A 22044-nucleotide genomic window follows, 5' to 3' on the forward strand; every position below is an offset into this window, starting at 1 on the left:
CCCCCCGCCGCCGGGGGTCGGTCCTTCGGATGAGGTTGGGCTCCTGGGCTCGGGTTTGGAGCTGATTTCTCTCGGGGTCTGCAAAGCCAGCGGGCGCGCACCGCTCGAGGCCGGGTGATGCTGCCTCCCGTTCCAGCCTGGGAGCTTTGGCCTCGCCGAGTGGGGCGCAGCCTGCCAGACCCCTGTCGCCTGCTCACTCCGCACGTGCTGGCTGGGCCCCCTCTCTGCCTGGCAGCAGGGAGTAACACAAGACAGACAAGGTCCCGCAACTTCGTGCCCTTCTTATTGTAATATTTTTTGCCTCTTTGTCTTGTTCGTTGTTTGACCCTTCCACTAGTCTGTGAGCATCAAGACCTCTTACGTTTTGTTTAGTTTTTAATCTTTATTGTTGGAAGTATTACAAATGTCCCCTTATATCCCCCATGGACCCCCTCCAGCCAGCACCCGCCCCAGGCCCAGGTCCTCACCACCCTAATGTCCGTGTCCACGGAAGACCTCTAATATTTTGGTTGCTCTTGTATCGAAGTGCCTGGCGCAATGTGGGTGTTCAAATGGGTGGGAATGCTTGCTTATGGGGAGGAATAGACGATAAACAGGGACAAATGAGGTATCCTCGGTGACTTGTCATGGAGAAAACACTGTTGTGAGTGACCCGATGTTGGGGGAAGTGATCTTTGAGCTGGTTCCGGTGTGTCAAGCCATTGGTTCAGCTCAGGAGAGCATTCCATGTAAAGGAAACAGCAAATGCAGTCTTGAGGCTGGAAGGGATTTGGTGTGGAGGACAGGATCACTGTAAGGAGGCCACCTTACCATAGAAAGCTAAGTCAGCCCTCATTTTCTTGGTCTTCCCTTGCAGGAATCATCTGAATCCTTCACCATGGCCTCCAGCCCGGCCCGCCGTCGGCAAAGCAATGATCCTCTCACCTCCAGCCCTGGGCGAAGCTCCCGGCGCACAGATGCCCTGACCTCCAGCCCTGGTCGTGACCTTCCTCCCTTTGAGGATGAGTCTGAGGGGCTGTTAGGCACAGAGGCACCCCTAGAGGAAGAAGAAGAGGATGGAGAGGAACTTATTGGAGATGGCATGGAGAGGTACTTTCATTCAAGGCCCTGCACTCCAGGGATAGTTCTGTAGGGTGCCCATTGTGCGTCAGTGACCTTGCTTTTGAGAGCATGTTGGTTCAGGGTCTGGGGGGAGACATACAGCTTCTTGGGGCCACAATGTTGGTCTTTGTAACTTGCTGTATCTAAGACCGAACCTAAGGACAGGATAAGCCCCAGCTCCATGAGATGTGTGGCCCCAGGAGATGTAAGAGGTCTCTAACCTGGAGGACCATACCAGGAATGTCAACTGGGAAGGACAGGAAGCAGGCAGCTGAGTGTTTTTCTGCAACTTCAGAGAAACAGACTAGGGGGTGGCGGGTGCTGATTAATCAAGATTTAGATTCGATTCAGCAAACATTTATTGTGCCTAATCTGCACCAGGCCCTGTGTTATATACTTTCACACTTATTAGTAAACGTATAAACATGTATTAAAAGGTTATTGAGGCTTAATGCTAACACAGTGGAGTAAGCTTTGCAAGAAAGCAGGGTTAGATGTCTACTGCCTTATCCCATACTCACAACTGGGACTTGGTAGGTGCATCAGTAGTAGAATTACGTGAATACCCAGGAGCCTCATGAACAGTCTCCTCCTGAGACTTGGCATTCCGGAACTGGTGTGTGTGAGAGGACTGGACAGGCCATCCCACAGTCCACAGGGAATGCTTTGTGAGCCATCCACCGACTGTCAAGGGCACTGTGAACCATTCAGATCTTTGCTTTAAGTGCTGTCATCCCAGACAGTCAGGCTGGGTGTGTAGTACATGCCAGACTGGAAGGAATGAGGAGTCTGGGACCACCATCCCTGGACAAGCCCTTGTGTGCTGTGGAGTTGTTGAGGGAGTACACCCCTGCCTCATCCTCTACCCTCTGTTTCCACCTCTCCTTCCTTGCAGAGAATGAGGCCCTTTGCAGGCCTCTGGATAGAAGTATCTGAGGGCTAGCTGGGCCCAATTAGACTATGCTTTTATGGCTTTTTAATAAACATGTTTACTGAGCTATAATTTGTATATTTTAAATTTACCTGTTGTAAGAATACAATTCAGTGCTTTTTCGTCAATTTCCTGAGTTTGGCAACCATGACCACAGTCCAATTTTAAAACATTTCCTTTTTGGGGACGTTCATCCCAATAAGACCCCTTGTACCTATTTACAGTTGATCCTGGTTCCCATCCCCACCCCTAGCAGCCAATAATCTGTCCCTAGATTTGCTGCCAATTCTGGCCATTTCGTACAAATGAAATCATAATATATGACTGGATTTTGTGACAGGCTTCTTTCACAGTGTGGTTTTCAAGGTCCATCTGTGTGGTAGTGTGTGTCAGTACTTCATTCCTTTATGTGGCTGAATAATGTTCCATTGTATGGACAGAACCACATCTTTTATCCATGACCATTTGATGGACATTTGGGTTCTTTGCACTTTTTGGCACTTAAGAATAATGCTGCTATGAAGTTTTTATGTGAACATAACGTTTTCAGTTCTCTTTGACAAATACCAAGGGATGGAATTGCTGGGTCATATGATAATTCTATGGTTATTTATTTAGTTCGTTAATCCTCTCCTGAGGATATTTTTTCCATTGATTTTTAGAGAGAGTGGAAGGGTGGGGGAGAGATAAAGAGAGAAACATTGATGTGAGAGAGACATATCGATTGGTTGCCTCCCTTATACCCTGACCAGGGCCAGGGATGGAGTCTGCAACCGAGGTGTGTGCCCTTAACTGGAATCAAACACGGGACCACGGGACCCTTCAGTCCATAGGCTGACACCCTATCCACTGAGCCAAACCGGCTAGGGCTCTATGGTTAATCTTTTGGGGAACTGCCAGGCTGTTTTCCAAAGCAGCTGCAACATTTCACATTCCCACAAATGGTATATGAGGGTTCCCATTTTTTCACATTCTTGCCAACACCTCTTGTTTTCTGTTTTTTAAATAATAGCTATCCTAATGTGTGTGAGGTGGTGTCTCATTCGGATTTTGATGTACATTTCTCTGATTCTTAATGATGTGGAACATCTTTTCACATGTTTATTAGACATTTATATATCTTCTTTAGAGAAGTATCCAGATTCTTACCTTTTTGAGTTGTAGGAATTTTAAAGAGGTTTTTTTTTTTTTTAATATATTTTATTGATTTTTTACAGAGAGGAAGGGCGAGGGATAGAGAGTTAGAAACATCGATGAGAGAGAAACATCGATCAGCTGCCTCCTGCACACTCCCTACTGGGTATGTGCCTGCAACCAAGGTACATGCCCTTGGCCAGAATCGAACCTGGGACCCTTGAGTCCGCAGGATTATTGGACATTTATATATCTTCTTTAGAAAAGTATCCTGATTCTTGACCTTTTTGAGTTGTAGGAATTTTAAAGAGTTTTTATACTGGATATAAGTCCTTTTATCAAATATATGATTTACAAATATTTTCTCAATCTGTAGCTTGTCTTTTTCCTTTTTTTAATGGTGTATTTTGTAGCACAAAAGATTTTAATTTTAATCAAGTCCAGTTTATCAATTTTTTTATAGAATTTTGCTGAAGACATTTTATGACTTAAAATTCTTGAAGAGTGAGATAAGTTTTCCCTGAGAATTTAAGAATTCAGAAACAGATGAGCCCAGAAATTTACCTGTCTCTGGCTTCTGTTTCTAGCATCAGCAGTATAGGATTACTTGATCTGAAAATGTAGTTTGACAGAGTAAAAAACAAGAAGAAAACCCCAAATAGTAGCAGTTGCCCTAATCGCCACTTACTGACAAAAGCAAGGAAAAGTCAAGAGGGTTATCTTGGAAAGGCAGTGTGGCATGGGGAACAAACTTTACGATTTGTGGTTGGATTATTTTTTGACACCCACCTCTGCTGATCAACTATTGGCAAAAGTCATATTATTCCCTAATGCTCAGTTTGCGCATATTTTGGATGGAGCAGTGATGTCTACTTCCCAGAATTTGCAGGGAGAGAGGTTCCTTGTTAAGGCATCATTCCCCTTCAGATCGCTGCTAGATGACAGTGTGGAAAATGAGCCCTTGACGGTCTTGGAGAATCTGAGAGGCTTGCGCCACTGGGCAGGCATATGAGAGAGGCTGGTTTGGCTGATGTCAATAGAAGGCCTTCCCAGGACTTGAAGGGGTTTGAGGCTGCATTGTCTGAGGGGGGAAATTCCTGCCCCCTCAGGGAGCTGGGGTTGACTCTCTGAAAGCCTTTTTAAGTGTGCTCAGTGGCATTAAGTACATTCACATTGTTGTGTGACCATCACCACCATCTCTAGAAATTTTTCATACCAAGCTGAATTGTACATTATTTGTATTTTTGTGATTGGCTTATTTCACTAAGCATAATGTTCTCAAGGTTCATCCATATTGTAGTGTGCATCTGACTTTCCTTCCTTTTGGAAACTGAGGAGTGTTTCATTGCCTGGATAGGCCACACTTGGTTTATCCATTGGAGATCCTTTTGATCCCTCTGTGTTTCTGGCCTGGAAACTTCAGGCCCAGGCCCAGTTCCTGGGTGGTGTTTTGGTGGTTTTGTTTTCTGGGGTGGTTGTTTTCATATATGTATATACTAACAGGGTCCATTTGGGGGTCTCTCAGGGACTACCGTGCCATCCCGGAGCTGGACACCTACGAGGCTGACGGACTGGCCTTGGACGATGAGGATGTAGAGGAGCTGACAGCCAGTCAGAGGGAGGCGGCGGAGCGGGCTATGCGGCAGCGTGATCGTGAGGCTGGCCGGGGCCTGGGCCGCATGCGCCGTGGGCTCTTGTATGGTAGGTGGAGACGTCTACAACCCCAAGGGGACTAGTCCTGCTTTCAGAGCCTCTGGGAGCTGGGAAGGAGTGCTAGGGAAGACCACTCCAGGATGTCCCTTTTGTCTCCAGACAGCGATGAAGAGGATGAGGATCGCCCCACCCGGAAACGCCGCCATGTGGAGCGGGCCACAGAGGACGGTGAGGAGGACGAGATGATCGAGAGCATCGAGAACCTAGAGGACCTTAAGGGCCACTCTGTACGCGAGTGGGTGAGCATGGCCGGCCCCCGGCTGGAGATCCACCACCGCTTCAAGAATTTCCTGCGCACCCATGTGGACAGCCATGGCCACAATGTCTTCAAGGAGCGCATCAGCGACATGTGCAAAGGTTTGGCTTCTGTACTCTGGGCCTCTGCTCACCATGGTCCACCTTGCAGAACTCTCCTGCAGAAAATTACCACTTTGGCCCAGTAACAGCACACTGAATGGAGACATGGAGTGTAGGGGACATTAAATAACTTTCCTGTTGCTGGTCAGGAGCTAGGCCTCGTGCCCACAATGTCCATTTTTCAGACAAATACGAAAAGTATTGTGAGTCTGTACTAGGACAGTCCAGCCGACTGTCCAAGGAGCACATCTGTTCACTGAAGTGTATTTTAACATGTTTAAAATTTGGCACGTTAGCCTCAGCCAGGTGGCTCGGTTGGAGTGCTGTCCAGGACACCAAAAAGGTTTCTGGTTCGATTCCTGGTCAGGGCACATACCTAGTTTGCAGGTTTGATCCCTTGTTGGGGCCCATACGAGAGGCAACCGATTGATGTTTCTCTCTCACATCAGTGTTTCTATATCTCTCCCCCACTCCTCTCTCAAATCAATGAACATATCCTCAGGTGAGAATTTAAAAAAATAAATTTGGCAGGTTTTATGTAAAAACCTGGATTACTACTTTGATTAGAACGTAGCGGCATATTTCTATGGGACAGGAGTTATTTTATAAGGAGGCATGCAATTCTTTGTTTCCTGCTGTCCCCTCCATTTCCTGTGTCTTACATTTGACACAGTTTATTCTTTGGTTTCCTTCCTGGTCCTTATAGGCATTTCAAGTTGCAGCCCTGCTGTATTAGCCATTCTGTGTGTATTATTTTACTTAATTCTCCCAGTGACTTCTTCATTTTACAGATTGGGAAGTTGAGACTCAGGATGTGTCACTGAATCTAAGTCACATAGTTAAAGCAAGGTGGGCTTAGAAGTGAGAGCTGGGCTTTCTCTCCTCGCACGGTGAGACAGAAATCGCCTCCTCTGGCTTGACACTCAGTTTTATTCCCCTCTAGAGAACCGTGAGAGCCTGGTGGTGAACTATGAGGACCTGGCAGCCAGGGAGCATGTCCTGGCATACTTCCTGCCAGAGGCGCCAGCAGAGCTGCTACAGATCTTCGATGAGGCTGCTCTGGAGGTCGTGCTGGCCATGTACCCCAAGTACGACCGCATCACCAGCCACATCCACGTGCGCATCTCCCACCTGCCTCTGGTGGAGGAACTGCGCTCGCTGAGGTGAGCTGAGGACAGGGCAGGGGCCGAGGGTCTGGTTCTTGGCACCCTGTGGCTCAGGCATCATTCAAGAGAGCTTTTCAAGGTGGTGGTGTGGGCGGATGACTGCAGCCAAGGAGAGGCCTCAGCCATGGGTTTGGCTTGCATAGAGTGGGGTACGATGGATCTGGTGGTGCCAGGCCCCAGATTTTCAGGATCTGATGTTGGAGTGCTCTCACATGCTGGCCTCACCTCTCCAGAGGGTGCAGGTCAAGCATCGGGGCTCCACGCTGCTGAGGTACCCTCTCATCTCCACAGGCAGCTGCACCTGAACCAGCTGATCCGTACCAGCGGGGTGGTGACCAGCTGCACAGGTGTCCTGCCCCAGCTCAGCATGGTCAAATACAACTGCAACAAGTGTAGCTTTGTGCTGGGGCCTTTCGCTCAGTCCCAGAACCAGGAGGTGAAGCCCGGCTCCTGTCCTGAATGCCAGTCAGCTGGCCCCTTTGAGGTCAACATGGAAGAGGTGAGCAAGCACGCAGCACGGGCTGCTGTCTGTCCCTGTCTCGGGTCCCTGGTATGAAGGGCCTGCCTGACATTTTAGGCAGTTTGGAAAACCAGCATGGCAGCAGAGGGAAGCAAGAAGGTATTGTGTGTTAGCCATACTATAGGGCAAAGCACATCTGTCTGGCCAGCCTGTTTAGTTTTGCCCACAAGATGTTTTCAAAAATTCAAGCCAATATTTAAAAATTGATTGATTGTATATAAAGCATCAAAGTTGATGGCTTCTTATGAAAAAATGGGAAGATCTGGCTAAACTGGGCCCACTGTTTGCCCAGCTGCTTTCCAGCCCATCACTCACATGAAATGCCTGCAGTCCCATTGACACTTCCTCTTAATGTTTCTGGTACCTGCCTCTGCGTCTTTGGTTGGGGGCTCTTGGATTGGAACCACCTTAGACACTATATTCAAGAGACACTGCTCAAAGCCTCTGGGCCTTACTGCTCTAGGCACATTGCATATGCCTTTGTAGTTAACAACTTCATCTATAAAGTCATGGTGCCTGCAGTAGATGCACAGATGTCCTTGTGCCTTGCTGCCCTGAGTGTTGGCTTACTCACCATAGTTGCCTTGCCAGAAAATGCCTAGGAAGTTGTGCTTTTAAAGCTGACCTGTTTAAAAGTTCAAGTATGTCTTGCCTGGTAGAGACATCTGCAAGACTGTATTTCACTGAGCCCATGTCTCTGCCCAGGCTTCCCTGCCCTGTCTAACTTTCCTCCTTTATGGATTCCATCTTCACAAAAGTCTCTTGTGTAGGAGCAGAGCTTGAGGTTCCACCCCTAGGGAACTTGAGACAGTAACTAGTAGATGATTAATAATTATAGCTGGCATTTCTAGAGTATTTTCCAGGTGCCTGGTGAAACATATGTAGTCCTCCTCATGCCCTCTAAGGCAGGTACTATTACCCTGTCTTGCCAATGAAGAAATTGGCTAGGGTCACCCAGCCAGGAAGTGACTCAAAAGATTAGAAGTCAGACATTTTGACTCAGCATCTCTATAAACTGCTGTATTACATGGTCAAGGTCAGACAACATCAGTGCTTGAAAAAGTGTGAAGTGTGCCCCACAGGGACAGTCCCATGACTGTGTGTTTGTCCCTTGCAGACCATCTATTCAGTGCTTGAAAAAGTGTGAAGTGTGCCGCACAGGGACAGGTCCCATGACTGTGTGTTTGTCCCTTGCAGACCATCTATCAGAACTACCAGCGCATCCGCATTCAGGAGAGTCCCGGCAAAGTGGCGGCTGGCCGGCTGCCCCGCTCTAAGGATGCTATCCTCCTCGCCGATCTGGTGGACAGCTGCAAGCCAGGAGATGAGATAGTATGTGGCCAGGAGTGGGCTGGGAGGGAACTGAGTTGCTAAGGAGATTTGTGGTGGGCTGAGGGAGGGGTTGATGGCAGATGGGGGGGAGTGGGATGAGTTCTTGAGTGACCCTTGTACTGGACTAGTTTTCTGGAACACTGGGTTGAGGACTAGTTGTGCTTTGGTTTTGTTGAGTTTCTCATCTTGATGTCTGTAGCATGGAGGACTTGAAGGAGAAGCAATTGGATGAAGCCAGGTGTGGAGGTAGATCCAGCTCCCACTGTGACCCCGGCCGGAGCTGGCCCCACTGACCATATGGTCTGCCTTTTCCCAGGAGCTGACCGGCATCTACCACAACAACTACGATGGCTCTCTCAACACTGCCAATGGCTTCCCCGTTTTTGCCACGGTCATCTTAGCCAACCACATAGCCAAGAAGGACAACAAGGTTGCCGTGGGGGAACTGACTGACGAAGATGTGAAGATGATCATCAGCCTCTCCAAGGACCAGCAGATCGGGGAGAAGGCAAGTTGAAGTCTTGCAGGGCTACTGTGCTCTGCAAGGAACCCAGGGGCTCAGTGAGGGTGTTGTGGGTGCACAGGGCTCGCTGCCCTAGCCTTGGCTACTACTCCAGGCTGCCCTGATACCTCAGTCTTTATTTCCAGGTATTGGAAACTGGAGTTCCCTTATTTTACTTCCAGTGGCAACTCAGTAAACTTGCCTTGATGGGGGTCCCACACTCCAGGGGGAGAGCATAAATGTTGGTGAGATTGGCCTGAGCCTGTGTCCCCACCCAGTTAGGACAGGGTTGTAAGGATTGATCAGATCATGTAGAGCCCATATGAAATTGAAATGGAAGCAGAGCTATAGCAATAACTTGTCTCAGGTAGGTGTCCCCTCGTGTCAGACGCCTACCCACAGTCTTCTCCAGGGAGAGCGCTGCCGCAGTATGGTTTTGGTTTTTTCATGTAGACCTTTTCACTGAAGGTTGGGATGAAGGGGATTGGCATTGTAGACACAAAGATAACAAATAGAATGTTAAAGTTCTGTTCACACAAGTCCTCTCCCATTTTACCTGCTTAGGTGTCACCAGCTGCCAAGTTGTAAGTGTTCTCAGGCTCAGAATTCTCTTAATTTTTTTCCTTCTTTCCTCTCCGCTTCACTCTCCATTTCCTGTTCAGTTTTTAATGCCGAACAGTTTGGCAGACTCTCTGGTCTCTGCTTTTCTGCTCCTAAAGAGCCTCAGTTTATCAGTGGTTCTCAACCTTGGCTGCACATTAGAATCACCTGGGAATCTTTTAAAAATCCTGATTTCTGGGCCTCATCCTCCGGAAATTCTGTTTCTTTGTTATGGGGTGGGGCCACAACATTAGTAACAAAGAAACAGAATTTCCAGAGGATGAGGCCTAGAAATCAGGATTTTAAAAAGATTCCCAGGTGATTCTAATGTGCAGCCAAGGTTGAGAACCATTGGTTTAGGTGAATCAGTTCAGGTCCTAGTGACTTATTTAATGAATGGGATCTTTCTCTTTATAGTCTGTAAACTCCCTGAGGGCAAGGCCAGAGCTGATGGATCACCTTTCTTAGTCTGCCAAGACTTGGGGAATCTGCAGGGGTCGCAGATATTCATCAGCCTCAGAAGGACTTCAGTTCTGCCAACATACTCAGTCCTGGAATACCTTCTAGGGTCACGTTCTGGGATCTTGGTGGGAAGTCTGACATGGTCCTTGCCCTCATGGAGCTCATATTTTATCAGGATTTGAATTTTGGCATAATCCTTAGTATGATCAGATGAACTGCCCCCATCTAATAATGAGATGATGGTAGTATCTATTGCAGAGTTGTTACAAAGATTAAACCAGGGGTCCTCAAACTACGGCCCGCGGGCCACATGCAAATATTGTATTTGTTCCCGTTTTGTTTTTTTACTTCAAAATAAGATATGTGCAGTGTGCATAGGAATTTGTTCATAGTTTTTTTTTAAACTATAGTCCGGCCCTCCAACGGTCTGAGGGACAGTGAACTGGCCCCCTGTTTAAAAAGTTTGAGGACCCCTGGATTAAACAGATGAACACGTGATGTGCTAGCTGTGGACTACTCAGCAGCTAGCTGTTACTAATACAGGTTCTTAAAAAAGTTGAACTGGATACAAAAACTGGATGGAGGTGCCAGCATGGTGTGTGGAAAGCGTAAAGGACCAGTAGGAAAGGTAAACATAGCCTTGGGCCTGGCACCTCAGGTGGTCCCTCGCATTGTCTCCTGTTCACAGCAGGCATGCAGGTGGGTATTCTGAAGAGTGACGGGTTAGTGCCCGCAGAGAGTTAAGAGCATGAGCTTGAGGTTAAGTGAAATAATTCATGGGAAGCACTGATATTTCCTGTCAGGTCTGGGTTTGAATTTACCCTTCTTATCAGCTTAAGTTGGCCTGTTACTTTCCAAGAGTCACTGGGTCAGCCACAGGGCATGGTGGGCAGTGTAGGCAATAACACAGTTGCCCCTTCCCCTACTGCCCTAAAGGGAGGCAGGGGGTGTCCGCTTGGGAACCTGCCATACACAGCAAGCAGGTTCCAGGCTGCTCCTCATGGTCCTGGAGGGGAAACACGAGTTCATGCTGCAAGGCTGCCCGCTACAAAAACAGCTCCGAGTAGCGGTCTGGATAAAGAGGACTGACGGCACATGGTGTGTAGGAGGATAGGGAATCTGGGGCAGAGTATCTTCCAATATCCCCAATGCAGATGAGGGTTTAATAAACAAATTGTTGTATGTACCCAGTACTGAGCGTCTGCTTGGCACTGTTTAGGTAATTTCCAGGTAGTAACAACGATCCTATAATCTAGATGTATCTGCGTCCATTTTATTGATGAATAAACTTAGGTACAAGGGTTTAAATAAGTCACCCACGTCACGTAGCTAACAAATGGCAGAGCCAGGATTTCTACCCAGGCAGTCTGGCTTCAGAGACTCCCAATGACTGCACCCTGCTCCCTCCATACAGTAGCCAGAGTTTCGGAGGATGCCTGTGTACTTGCTAATTGTCAGTTCTGTGGGGTACCCTAGCACAGGTCCTGATCTATATTTTAAAACTGTATTACAGAAATTTTCAGATGTGTATATGGAATGGTATAGTGAACCCTTATACATCCCTCACTCAGCTTCACCAGTTGTCCCAGTCTGGCCAAGCTTGTTTCCTCTGTACTTGCACTCCCTCTCAAGTATTTCCAAGGCAATGCCAGCATTTTATCTGTAACTATATTAGCATGTGTCTCCAAAAGACTCTACTAAAACCTAATCACAATACCATCATCACACTTAAAAATAATTAGCAATTCCCTTCTATCAGTTATTTGGTTGATGTTGGCATTTTCATGATTGTAAAATTGTAGGTTTTAATGTCGTTGAGGTTTCTGTGCTATGATTATTGCAGGCTCCTGCTCCAGACCTGGAATCAGCTATTTCTCCAAACAGCCCTGTGGGAAATATTCTTTCCTTTCAGTAGGAAACAGTATTTGGAGACGTCTGCCTCTAGATGCACTAGACCTGGACCACTGTGAGCCACTAATATTAACAGTGCTAACAGCCTCTGCTTGGACTGGGTATTGCAGTAAATATTAGGGTCAGAGAAAGAACCAAAAAAGGTGCAGTGTTGTGGAAACAGACCTCTACTCCTAGCTAGTAAAATCGTGGCAGGAGGCCTTTCTGGCACCAGCACCACTGGTACCAGCAGACCCTGTTTCCGAAGGTCCTGTGGTCACATGGCCCTGGCTCTGGTGGAGAGAGGCCGTACACGGAATAGATGGCTGACCCCGAGCGCCAGTTCCCAGAAACGGGTTTCCCTCATCTCCGTGCTTTCAGGGAAGCCGGAGGGAGTACCTCTTCCACTTGGCTGGTGGCTGAGACCAGACAGCTGGATCCAGCACTGTGGGGGTGGGTCTCCCTCAGCACTTCTAGTGCTGATTTCCCGACAGCCTCATCCCGGGGCCTGGTGCTTCCCACGCCGCTCAGTCTGGCTTGTGAGGACACACTGCTTTGCAGAGGGTGGAAAGTTTGAGAATAGTGAAGCCACAGCCATGCCACAGGTGGAAGCTGACTCCCATCAGCAAGATGTGTCTAATGTCTCGTTTCATCTTAACATTCAGCAGATTTTGCATTCTCTCTCTCTCTCTCTCTCTCTCCTCTCTCTCTCTCTCTCTCTCTCTCTCTCTCTCACACACACACACACGCAGATGGGAAATGTTTCAGTGACTCACCGGTTGAAATGACCTGGATTCCTGGTGGCTGCGTCTCCCTGATGCTCTGTATTTATATGTTTCAGTGCGTCATCTGTATGTTGCATCGTGTGCTCATCGCCCAAGCTCAGTCTCCTTCCGTCATGTGTATTTGACCACCTTTACCTTCTTCAGCCCCCCTCCCCCCTCCCGCTGGTCACATCATACTGTCTGTGTCGTTGAGTTTTCTTTGATTGTTTTGTGTTCATTTGTTGCTTTCTGTTTTCTATCCCACATCTGAGTGACTTATTTTGCTTAGCATGATATTCTTAAGATCCACCCATGTTGTCTCAAATGGCAGTATTTCATCCTTTCTTATGGCTGATTTGTATTCATTCCATTGTACCACATCTTCTTCATTCATTCATCCGCTGAAGGACACTTAACGCTGTTTCCATGCCAGATCTGGCTTTGTATTGTATTGTATTGTATTGTATTTCTCCATCACAGGCTCACCACAGAGCTTATGTGAGGTGTCTTCCTGCTGTCAGAACCTGGGTTTTGTCTCCTTTCTGCTCTTGATCTGCAACCTTGGGGTAGACTTTTCTAAATTAGGACAACATAAAGGGGTCTGACCAAAGTTCTTTTAAGCATTAAATTCTGTGATTCTCAGGAAGAGCCAACCAATAACAAGGCCCATAGTCATAAGGTCGGGCTTAAGGCCAGATCTGGTGGAATTGAAGCAGCTGTAGTGTGGGTGCTTTGGGGCTGGAGCTTCTCCATCCCCCAAGACTGGAACAGGGTGGTTATCTGCCCAGACTCCAGAGCAGAGGTCCTATTCCCATGGCTCGCTCCCTTCCTTCTTCAGATCTTTGCCAGTATTGCTCCCTCCATCTACGGGCACGAAGACATCAAGAGAGGCCTGGCGCTGGCTCTGTTTGGAGGGGAGCCCAAAAACCCAGGTGAGCAGCCTCTGCGGGGAATTTGGTAGGAGCCAGAGTCTAGATACCAGACAAGGCAGGACTGTATTTAGAGCTTGGTAAGAGGTGGCTCGGTCATCACAGGGAGAACACAGCCCAGGGCATGGCATCTTGGGCATCACAGTGTCCCTAGCTCTACCATTGCCTTCCTTTGTGAGGAGCAAATTCATCTTTGCTTCACTCCTGTTTTTAAAACTTTATCTTTTAAAAACTTGTCTTAACTTAAAAATAGATGAATTTTTACTTATATTATATCCTCTTAAATAGTTAGAAGTTAGAGAAAAGCCAAAGTCCCTGTCGACCACCCTTTTTAATCCTAGGTCCCTCCCTGTAGGTCACTCTTCTGGTCTTTGTGGTTTGTGCACTCCCAGACCTTTGTGTGGCTATTCATAGGTTTAACACGCGTACTTAGAAAACACAGGATTTCACACAAAAATGCATGTTCCTGTATGTGAGTATAAGTGAGTATGCATAAAGGATCCATCTTACTTTTTCTCACTCAAGAAACACATCTTTGGTATCTTTTGGTATTAGTGCATACCGAGCAAGTTCATTCTTTTAAATTACTGTATGTAATTTAAGTTAAATCATGGTCCATATAGCATAATGTATTTGGTTATCTTTCTAGTTAGAGAACATTTAAGTTGCTTCCAGTTTTTTACATTTACAAAGAACGTATTTATATACACCTCCTATGTACCCATTTTTCTGGGTTCGTTGCTCAGTAGTGGCATTGCTGATCCTAGGGTATTGCATCCCTTTCTGGAGAGAATATTTCGTTGTCATTCATAATAGGCTAAGAAATTGGAGGTAAGCCCTTTACCCCTTACCTTCCTTTCGTCTCCACTCCCTCTCCTCCCATCCTTGCCTGCAGGGGGCAAGCACAAGGTGCGAGGTGACATCAATGTGCTCTTGTGCGGAGATCCTGGCACAGCCAAGTCTCAGTTCCTCAAATATGTTGAGAAAGTGTCTAGCCGTGCCATCTTCACCACCGGCCAGGGGGCTTCAGCTGTGGGGCTCACAGCATATGTTCAGCGGCACCCCGTCAGCAGGGAGTGGACCTTAGAAGCTGGAGCCCTGGTTCTTGCTGACCGAGGAGTATGTCTCATCGATGAATTTGACAAGGTGGGTTCTGGACCTTGTGGGTGATGGATTCAGGGTGTGTTGGCTTAGCCCACAGTGGAGGATAAGTGTTAACGAGGCATATCACGGAGAATCGTGCATTCGACTCTTGCAGATGAATGACCAGGACAGAACCAGCATTCATGAAGCCATGGAACAGCAGAGTATCTCCATCTCGAAGGCTGGCATCGTTACCTCACTACAGGCTCGCTGCACCGTCATTGCTGCTGCCAACCCCATAGGTACACCAGGCACACTAGCTGGCAGGGCTCAGGGCCTGCTAAAGGGGACAAGACCCAGAGAGACCCTGCCTTTGGGAATCAGGAACCCACAGCACCCCTCCTTCAGTCCCAGATCTGGGTTAGGAATTATGCAACAAATGGTGATTCTTTCTTGCCTGGCCTGCCAGAGCGGAAAGTGATGTGCCTGCGTTTTTGTTGAGCCATGTTCTCAGAATCACCATGGCCATTCTTAGAACACCTGAGAGAAGAATCTAGGTCATTGTCTAAGTGTGGGTGGAGTGGTTGCTAAACCCAGCCAGCAAGTGCTTAGAGAGCCCGGCACCCTCGCCTGTCTGGTTGGCTGTTCCTGCCAGGAGACAGGTATGCTTTCCGGCTTGAGGCGATTTCAGGCTGTGGCTCGGGGAAAGCCTCTTCTGTCTCTCGTCCAGACCGCCTCAGACAGCAGGCGCTGAATCTCCACCCTCCTAGTTCCTCTGCCAAAGTGCTCTTCCCCTCTGTCACTGAAGCAACTTGGGGTTGGAGAGCACTTTCTGTGGCTCAAGAAGAGAGGATGTGCGGGAGCATGAACCCTGATAGCTTCCTTTGTGTTACAGGGGGCCGCTATGACCCCTCACTGACCTTCTCAGAAAACGTGGACCTCACGGAGCCTATCATTTCCCGCTTCGACATCCTGTGTGTGGTGCGGGACACAGTGGATCCAGTCCAGGTACACAACCACCTGTCCCAGGTTCCATGCAGTAAGTTCTGGGAACCTCCATGAGGCTTGGGGCCTCTGGTGTGCCAGGCATGAGGAAAGGGGGCACCACATGGACCTTGGTGTGTTTTCCACTCTTGTTCTCATATCCAGAAGTCAACTTTGATTTCTGTTTCCTTCACTGGTCCCCTTCCCGGCTGTCCACCCAACACAGCCCACAGTCTGCCACCAAGTTCTGTTGGTCCCACTGCCTGAGTTCACTTGCTGCTTCTCTTGCTCTCATCGAAGCACTGGTGTGTCCGGTGGTTAGTCTCCTGGCTTCCACTCATGCCCAATTTAGACCTCCAGTTAGAAGCCAGCCTGTCTTTTGAAAGCATAAGTCAGGTCATGCCTTTCCTTCTTAAGAACCTGCTAGCAGCTTTCCCTGTAACTCAGAGAATCCACCATCCTTGCTGTGGCTGCCAGCCTAAGAGATCTCTTCACTTCTCTCTTCTTTCCCTCACTTCATCCACACCTTAAAGATGCCAGAGCTTCCAACTTGCTTTTTCCTTCCTGGAATGTTCTTCTCTGGACTGTCAGATGACAGGTATTCTAGCAACCTCACCTGGAGAAGTCTCCTCGGGCCCTCACACATTGCCTTACTTCTCTTCTTAGCACATGTTACTTTCTGTAATTAATTTAAAAACTGTCTTTTCTACCCTCCCTGGGAGGTGAGCTCCATGAGAGCTCGGTCACATTTACCAATGGACCCGGGTACCTGGAGCTGCCTAGCACATAGTAGGCTTGGGATATAAGTGTTGAGAGAACATTCTTCTGAAGCATATCAGCTTGCACTTCTCCCAGCCAGGCCACGAGACTCCCCTGCGACCTGCCCTCTTCCCTCTTGTCTTAGGATGAGATGCTGGCCCGTTTCGTGGTCGGCAGCCACGTCAGACACCACCCTAGTAACAAGGAGGAGGAGAGGCTGGGCAGCACCCCAGAACCCACCATGCCCAACACATTCGGTGTGGAGCCTCTGCCGCAGGATGTCCTGAAGAAGTACATCATCTATGCCAAGGAGAAGGTCCACCCGAAGCTCAATCAGATGGACCAGGACAAGGTGGCCAAGATGTACAGCGACCTGAGGAAAGAATCCATGGTGCGGCCCTGGGAGCCAGAGGGCTGGGTGGGGTTGGGTGGGGCAGGAATAGGCAGCAGCTTTCTCATCCTTGTAGTCAGTTAATCCAAAAAGTGCTAAAGCAGGAAGGCTTTTTAAAGGAAACTTACATACCTTATACCTGAAGTGTTTTGTTTCAGATGGCACTTATGTGTGCGTGCATTTGTCTCTGTGGGTATAGGACCAAGGTCTTTTGACGGCCACTGATTAAGTTCCATGTTGACTTTGCATAAATCTCACCCAAATCATCAGGTGCTCTGAACTGGTTTCGGTTCTCTGATGGTAGGATGAAGATTTAAAGGCAGCATGCAAGCATTTGGAATACAGAATTCTTGTAGATTGGCCTTTCTCACACGCCTAATCAAGATCACAACTCTTTTTTTTTTTTTAACAACCTTTTCATCAAGTCTTAGAGCATTCAACTTAGTTTTCATAGAAACAACAGCTTATTTTTTCTACATTGCACATGACAGTAGCAAGGACAGCTGGCCACAAGTATAACAGATTCTGGGATGCATGTAAGTGAACGGTTGGCGGCAAAATGTGCAGGTGTGATAGTGACAGGCCATAGCAGAGGCATCCACTGGGCACTACCACACCTCAAGGAGGAATAGAAAGTGAGCTCACCTGCTGGCTCTGTTGAGCGCTTCTGCCACAGGGTGATTGGATGTGCCCTCTGGGTTTGGGCTTTTGGCATTGCCACTGTTGTTTCCCTGGCCTCTCTTCTGCCCGAGAAAATCTGATGCTATCCTCCTCTCCAGGCCACAGGCAGCATCCCCATCACAGTGCGACACATCGAGTCCATGATCCGCATGGCAGAGGCCCACGCGCGCATCCACCTGCGGGACTATGTGATAGAGGATGACGTCAACATGGCCATCCGAGTGATGCTGGAGAGCTTCATCGACACGCAGAAGTTCAGTGTCATGCGCAGCATGCGGAAGGTGGGTGTGCACTGAGGTGGGGTTCCTTAGGAGCTCAGGGTCAGCTTAGCACAGGAGGGAGGCCACATGGGCATCTCGAGACACTGGCCTGGCACTGGCTTTACTGTGCTGCCTGGCAGCAGAAGGCCCTGGCTGCTCTTGCTGGTGATGAAGGAGCATGGTGGGAGTTGGGTGACCACATCCTTTAGTTCTGAGTATCCTGGTAGGGAGAGATGGTGATTTTTTTGCTCTTGTCTCATGCAGACCTTTGCCCGCTACCTTTCATTCCGGCGTGATAACAATGAGCTGTTGCTCTTCATACTGAAGCAGTTAGTGGCAGAGCAGGTGACTTATCAACGCAACCGCTTTGGGGCCCAGCAGGACACTATTGAAGTGCCTGAGAGGGAGGCCACATGGGCATCTCGAGACACTGGCCTGGCACTGGCTTTACTGTGCTGCCTGGCAGCAGAAGGCCCTGGCTGCTCTTGCTGGTGGTGAAGGAGCATGGTGGCAGTGGGATGACCACTTCCTTTAGTTCTGAGTATCCTGGTAGGGAGGGATGGTGATTTTTTTGCTCTTGTCTCATGCAGACCTTTGCCCGCTACCTTTCATTCCGGCGTGATAACAATGAGCTGTTGCTCTTCATACTGAAGCAGTTAGTGGCAGAGCAGGTGACTTATCAACGCAACCGCTTTGGGGCCCAGCAGGACACTATTGAAGTGCCTGAGAAGGACTTGGTGGACAAGGTACGGGCACAGATGGGAGGGGAGGGCAGGGTTGGCTATCTGGGGAGCTGTCGGTCATCTTTGGGGGCAGAAGGTCCTTGCTCTGTCAGTGAGTGGGTGGGCCTCGGATGAAAGCCATTTATTGGATGTTTGTAATGTGCTGAGTACTGTTCCATACGTTTATAATCTTGACAGCAGCCAAAAGAGGTAAGTCCTGTTACTGTTATCTCATCCTACAGAGGAGACATCACAGGGCACTGAGTAGCTCTCCTGAGCCCTGTCACAGGCAGTTGACAGAGCTAAGATGGCAAGCCTGTGTCTAGCTTCAGACCCGACACAGCCAGCCTCTGCCCTGGTTGACTTTCCCTGTAATGGAGATGGGAGGCCTGCCCAGCCTGCGGTGAACGGGCCTTAGAAAGCGAACTGAACCCAAGGCTACTTGGGCATTCTGGAATCCATTCCCACGGCTCACTTGACTTTTTCTCCTTTTAGGCCCGTCAGATCAACATCCACAACCTCTCTGCCTTTTATGACAGTGAGCTCTTTCGGATGAACAAGTTCAGCCATGACGTGAAGCAGAAGATAATCCTCCAGCAGTTCTGAGCCTCTACAGCAGCTTCCTCTTTCTGGCTGGGAAGTCTTTCCATGCTCACTTCACCCCATGCTTCTAGGATACAAAACCCAACTGCGGGGGACATAGAGTGTGGTGGGGCCAGGTCTGGCAGCTGAACTATCTGGCTTCCTCAGGCTGCTGGGCTTGGGTTGTGGCTGGGAATGTTGTTATTTATTTCTTAGGCTTCTTTTCTGCTTCTCTCACCATCTCAGGTGGGCATGCTTTGCCAATATTTCTTTTTCAACTGCCCAGTAACCCACCATTTATGGGAGGTCTACCTCCACTACATCCTGGACCGAGTCTAGTGTGTTCAAGATACAGCCTTTTAGATGGCTAAGCATATAAGGGTTTTCTTGGCTTGAGTTCTATATCCTGGATGCTTTGGCCACTTTGGCTAAAGAGCAAGTTCAAGTTATAGGTAGTGTTCTTCTGAACTTCGTCCTGCACACCTAGGCTTCTATGAGTGGAGAAATCGTGTGGGTAGGAAAATGCCCCAACCCCTCTACCCTCTGTGATGACACAGCTTGGTTTCCTGCAGGAGAAAGGGTCAGAGGGGTTGGTATGCTAATGAGGACCACTGCTCATACCACTTAGCCTTGCTGTGTTAATCATTTTTCTCCTACCTAATCATTTCCCCATTTTCTCGTTTGTACATTTAATTTGTTTCTGTGGTTTAAGTTTTTAATAAAATCTAAATACTTTGATCTGTTGGTCTCAATTCTGTCTTCATATAATAGCCTGTGCTGAAACACAACTGAGCCTAGATGTTATCTCTGGTTTGACCAAAACTGTGTCTCTGGTCAATAGACCAGAGGTGTTTTTTTTTTGTTTTTTTGTTTTTGTAATCCTCACCCAAGGATATGTTTTTATTGATTTTTAGAGAGAAAGAAACATCAATGTGATAGAGTAACATCAATGTGATAGAGTAACATCAACCAGTTGCCTCCTGACCAAGGATCAAACCTAGGTATGTGCCCTGACCAGGAATTAAACCTGAAACCTCTTGGTGCACGGGAAGATGCTCCAACCCACTGAGCCACCTTGCCAGCACAGACCCAAGGCTGTGTTCCTGATTATTTGATATGGACCAGAACCTCATTGTCCTGAGAGCTTAATGCTTAAGGGAGTGGTCATGCAAGGAGAAGGAGACAGGTGAGTCAGGATGATGAATGAGGCCAGTTTGAATCAGCTTTCTGTCTGTTTCCCCATTCCACTTGCCAACGAATGTTCTTAGCTTCTTACTGTCCTGCCTCACCTAGAGAGTGTGAGATGCGCTACCCTCCCTGAACATGGATGTGTTCTTGTCCACCCACCCAGAAGCTCTCCAAAGCCCTTTAGTTAGGGCTGTTTTATAGAGTCTTCATTAGGTAGACATGATAATTAAATCATTGGCCATTAGTGATGAGCTCAACCTCCAAACCCTCTCTCCTCCCCAGAGGTCAGGGGCTGAGGCTAAAAGCTCCAACCCTCCAATCACAAGGTTAGTTCCCCTGGCAACCAGGCTCCATCCTTAGGGGCTTTCCTAAAGTCACCTCCTTAACGTAAACTCAGGTGTGGTTGAAAGGGGTTTGTTATGAATAACAGGACACATCACCATTACTACTCCAAAGCTGGTTCAGGAACCATGATAAAACCCAAATGTTACAGCAAAAGATGATTCTATGGTTCTTATCACTTAGGAAATTGCAAGGGTGTTAGGAGTTCTGACAAGGAGCTGAGACAAAAACCAAAATACACATTTCTGATTCATAATATCACACAGGCCTAATAAGGCCTCACATCTGATTGTCATAGACAGCTCTTGAAGGTTGTAAGCAGGAAAGAAACAGTCCAACGTATTTAATAGATGATCCCATCTGGTTACTGTAACTTGTACTGAAGAGAGGAAAGAGGAAGGGTTGAGTGGAAGTCTGTGGTGTAGTCTAGAGATGGTGGTGGTCTGGACTCGAGTTGGGGAAAGTGGAAATACTTTAGATCAGTTATGGCGATGAGCTCGGCGTGTCAGCATTTTGAAAAACCCTAACTTAACTCGTGTCGTGTCACATATAGAAATTTTTTGATATTTGCAACCATAGTAAAAGACATATTTTTTTTGATTATTTTATATATTTAAATGCCATTTAACAGAAAAATCAACCAAAAAAATGAGTTCGCGTGTCACCTCTGACACGCGTGTCATAGGTTCACCATCACTGCTTTAGATATATTCTGCAGGTAAATTAGACAAGATTTAGTGATGAATGAGCAGTGGGAGAAATGAAGAAACCATGGATGATGACCAGTTTCTAGCTTGAGAAACAGATGGAGGTTTAGTAGGGATAACCAGGAATTTCATTTTAGACATGTTGGCTAGATATGCCTTTCAGATATTCAAGTAGAAATGTGAACTTTAAAGACAGATTTGAGTTTGGATTGCTGAGAAGAAGTTTGGGCATGAGCTGTCATCCACTGACAGCTGTCACAGAGAAATGATTGCCGAAGGAAATTTGAGTGTCCACCATTTGAACCAGCAAAGGACCCTTAGGAATGGGCAGAAGGTGGGAGGAAAACCAGGGGAGAGGGTTTTATGGAAGCCAGAAGAAAAAAATTCAAGGAGATTGAGGTCAGTTTGGGCCAATGTAGCTGAAAGATCAGAATATAACAAACCCGTCCATTGTACTATGTTTCACTGAATATAAGATGCCACCTAGTATAAGAATCACCATTATTTTATGTGCAACCAAGACAAAAATGCTAACATTTAGAATGATTAGATGTCATCAGCCATAAGACATCCCATTGTAGAGATGTTGGAAAATTATTTTAAATGTGCATCTCAAGGTGAAACATGGTATTTGTGGTACTGTGGAGGTTGGTGGTGACTGATGAGCAGTTTCAATGCAGTGTGAGTAGAATAAAGAGGAAGTTAAAATAGAAATTGTATATGTAAAGACTCTTGAAAAGTTTGGTTCTGAAGTGAAATAGGACAGCTGGCAAGGTACACAGATCAAGGGAAAGCTTTTCTTTTTGGTATTTACTTTAGGATTGAACAATTAAGTCTTTTATTCATGCAATAAAGCTTATTAATAGATTAACCTGGAAGATAATTTTGAGTGAAAAAATAAAATGCCAAAGATGTATCAAATATATAAAATTTTAAAATATAAC

The 22044-nt window shown here is 47.4% G+C and overlaps 1 protein-coding gene and 1 long non-coding RNA gene across 2 annotated transcripts; one reads left to right on the forward strand and one right to left on the reverse strand.

The window, feature by feature from the left end:
• The first annotated feature begins 843 nt into the window (after positions 1–843).
• Positions 844–19601, forward strand: MCM2 (minichromosome maintenance complex component 2). The gene is made up of 15 exons (XM_005866948.2): positions 844–1089; positions 4692–4867; positions 4979–5236; positions 6180–6399; positions 6694–6901; positions 8120–8254; positions 8571–8762; positions 13311–13404; positions 14297–14547; positions 14660–14786; positions 15380–15492; positions 16373–16618; positions 17398–17580; positions 18150–18305; positions 18777–19601. The coding sequence occupies exons 1-15, from the start codon at positions 878–880 to the stop codon at positions 18885–18887; spliced, it is 2682 nt and encodes an 893-aa protein (XP_005867010.1). The 5' UTR covers positions 844–877; the 3' UTR covers positions 18888–19601.
• Positions 15268–16365, reverse strand: LOC106726225. The gene is made up of 3 exons (XR_001362255.1): positions 16054–16365; positions 15454–15456; positions 15268–15278 (listed from the first exon to the last, which is right to left on the reverse strand). It is a non-coding gene; the product is annotated as an uncharacterized LOC106726225 (long non-coding RNA).
• Positions 19602–22044: the final 2443 nt, after the last annotated feature.

The sequence above is a fragment of the Myotis brandtii genome, unplaced genomic scaffold, assembly GCF_000412655.1.
Source record: "Myotis brandtii unplaced genomic scaffold, ASM41265v1 scaffold240, whole genome shotgun sequence".
NCBI lineage: Eukaryota > Metazoa > Chordata > Mammalia > Chiroptera > Vespertilionidae > Myotis > Myotis brandtii.

Bases quoted from the DNA above. Each gene is read 5' to 3' on its own strand.
- MCM2 (XM_005866948.2), top strand. From the start codon at position 878: ATGGCCTCCAGCCCGGCCCGCCGTCGGCAAAGCAATGATCCTCTCACC. The intron at 4,868-4,978 runs GTAGGTGGAGAC...TTTTGTCTCCAG, and splicing joins GCGCCGTGGGCTCTTGTATG to ACAGCGATGAAGAGGATGAG. The intron at 16,619-17,397 runs GTGCGGCCCTGG...CCTCCTCTCCAG, and splicing joins ACCTGAGGAAAGAATCCATG to GCCACAGGCAGCATCCCCAT.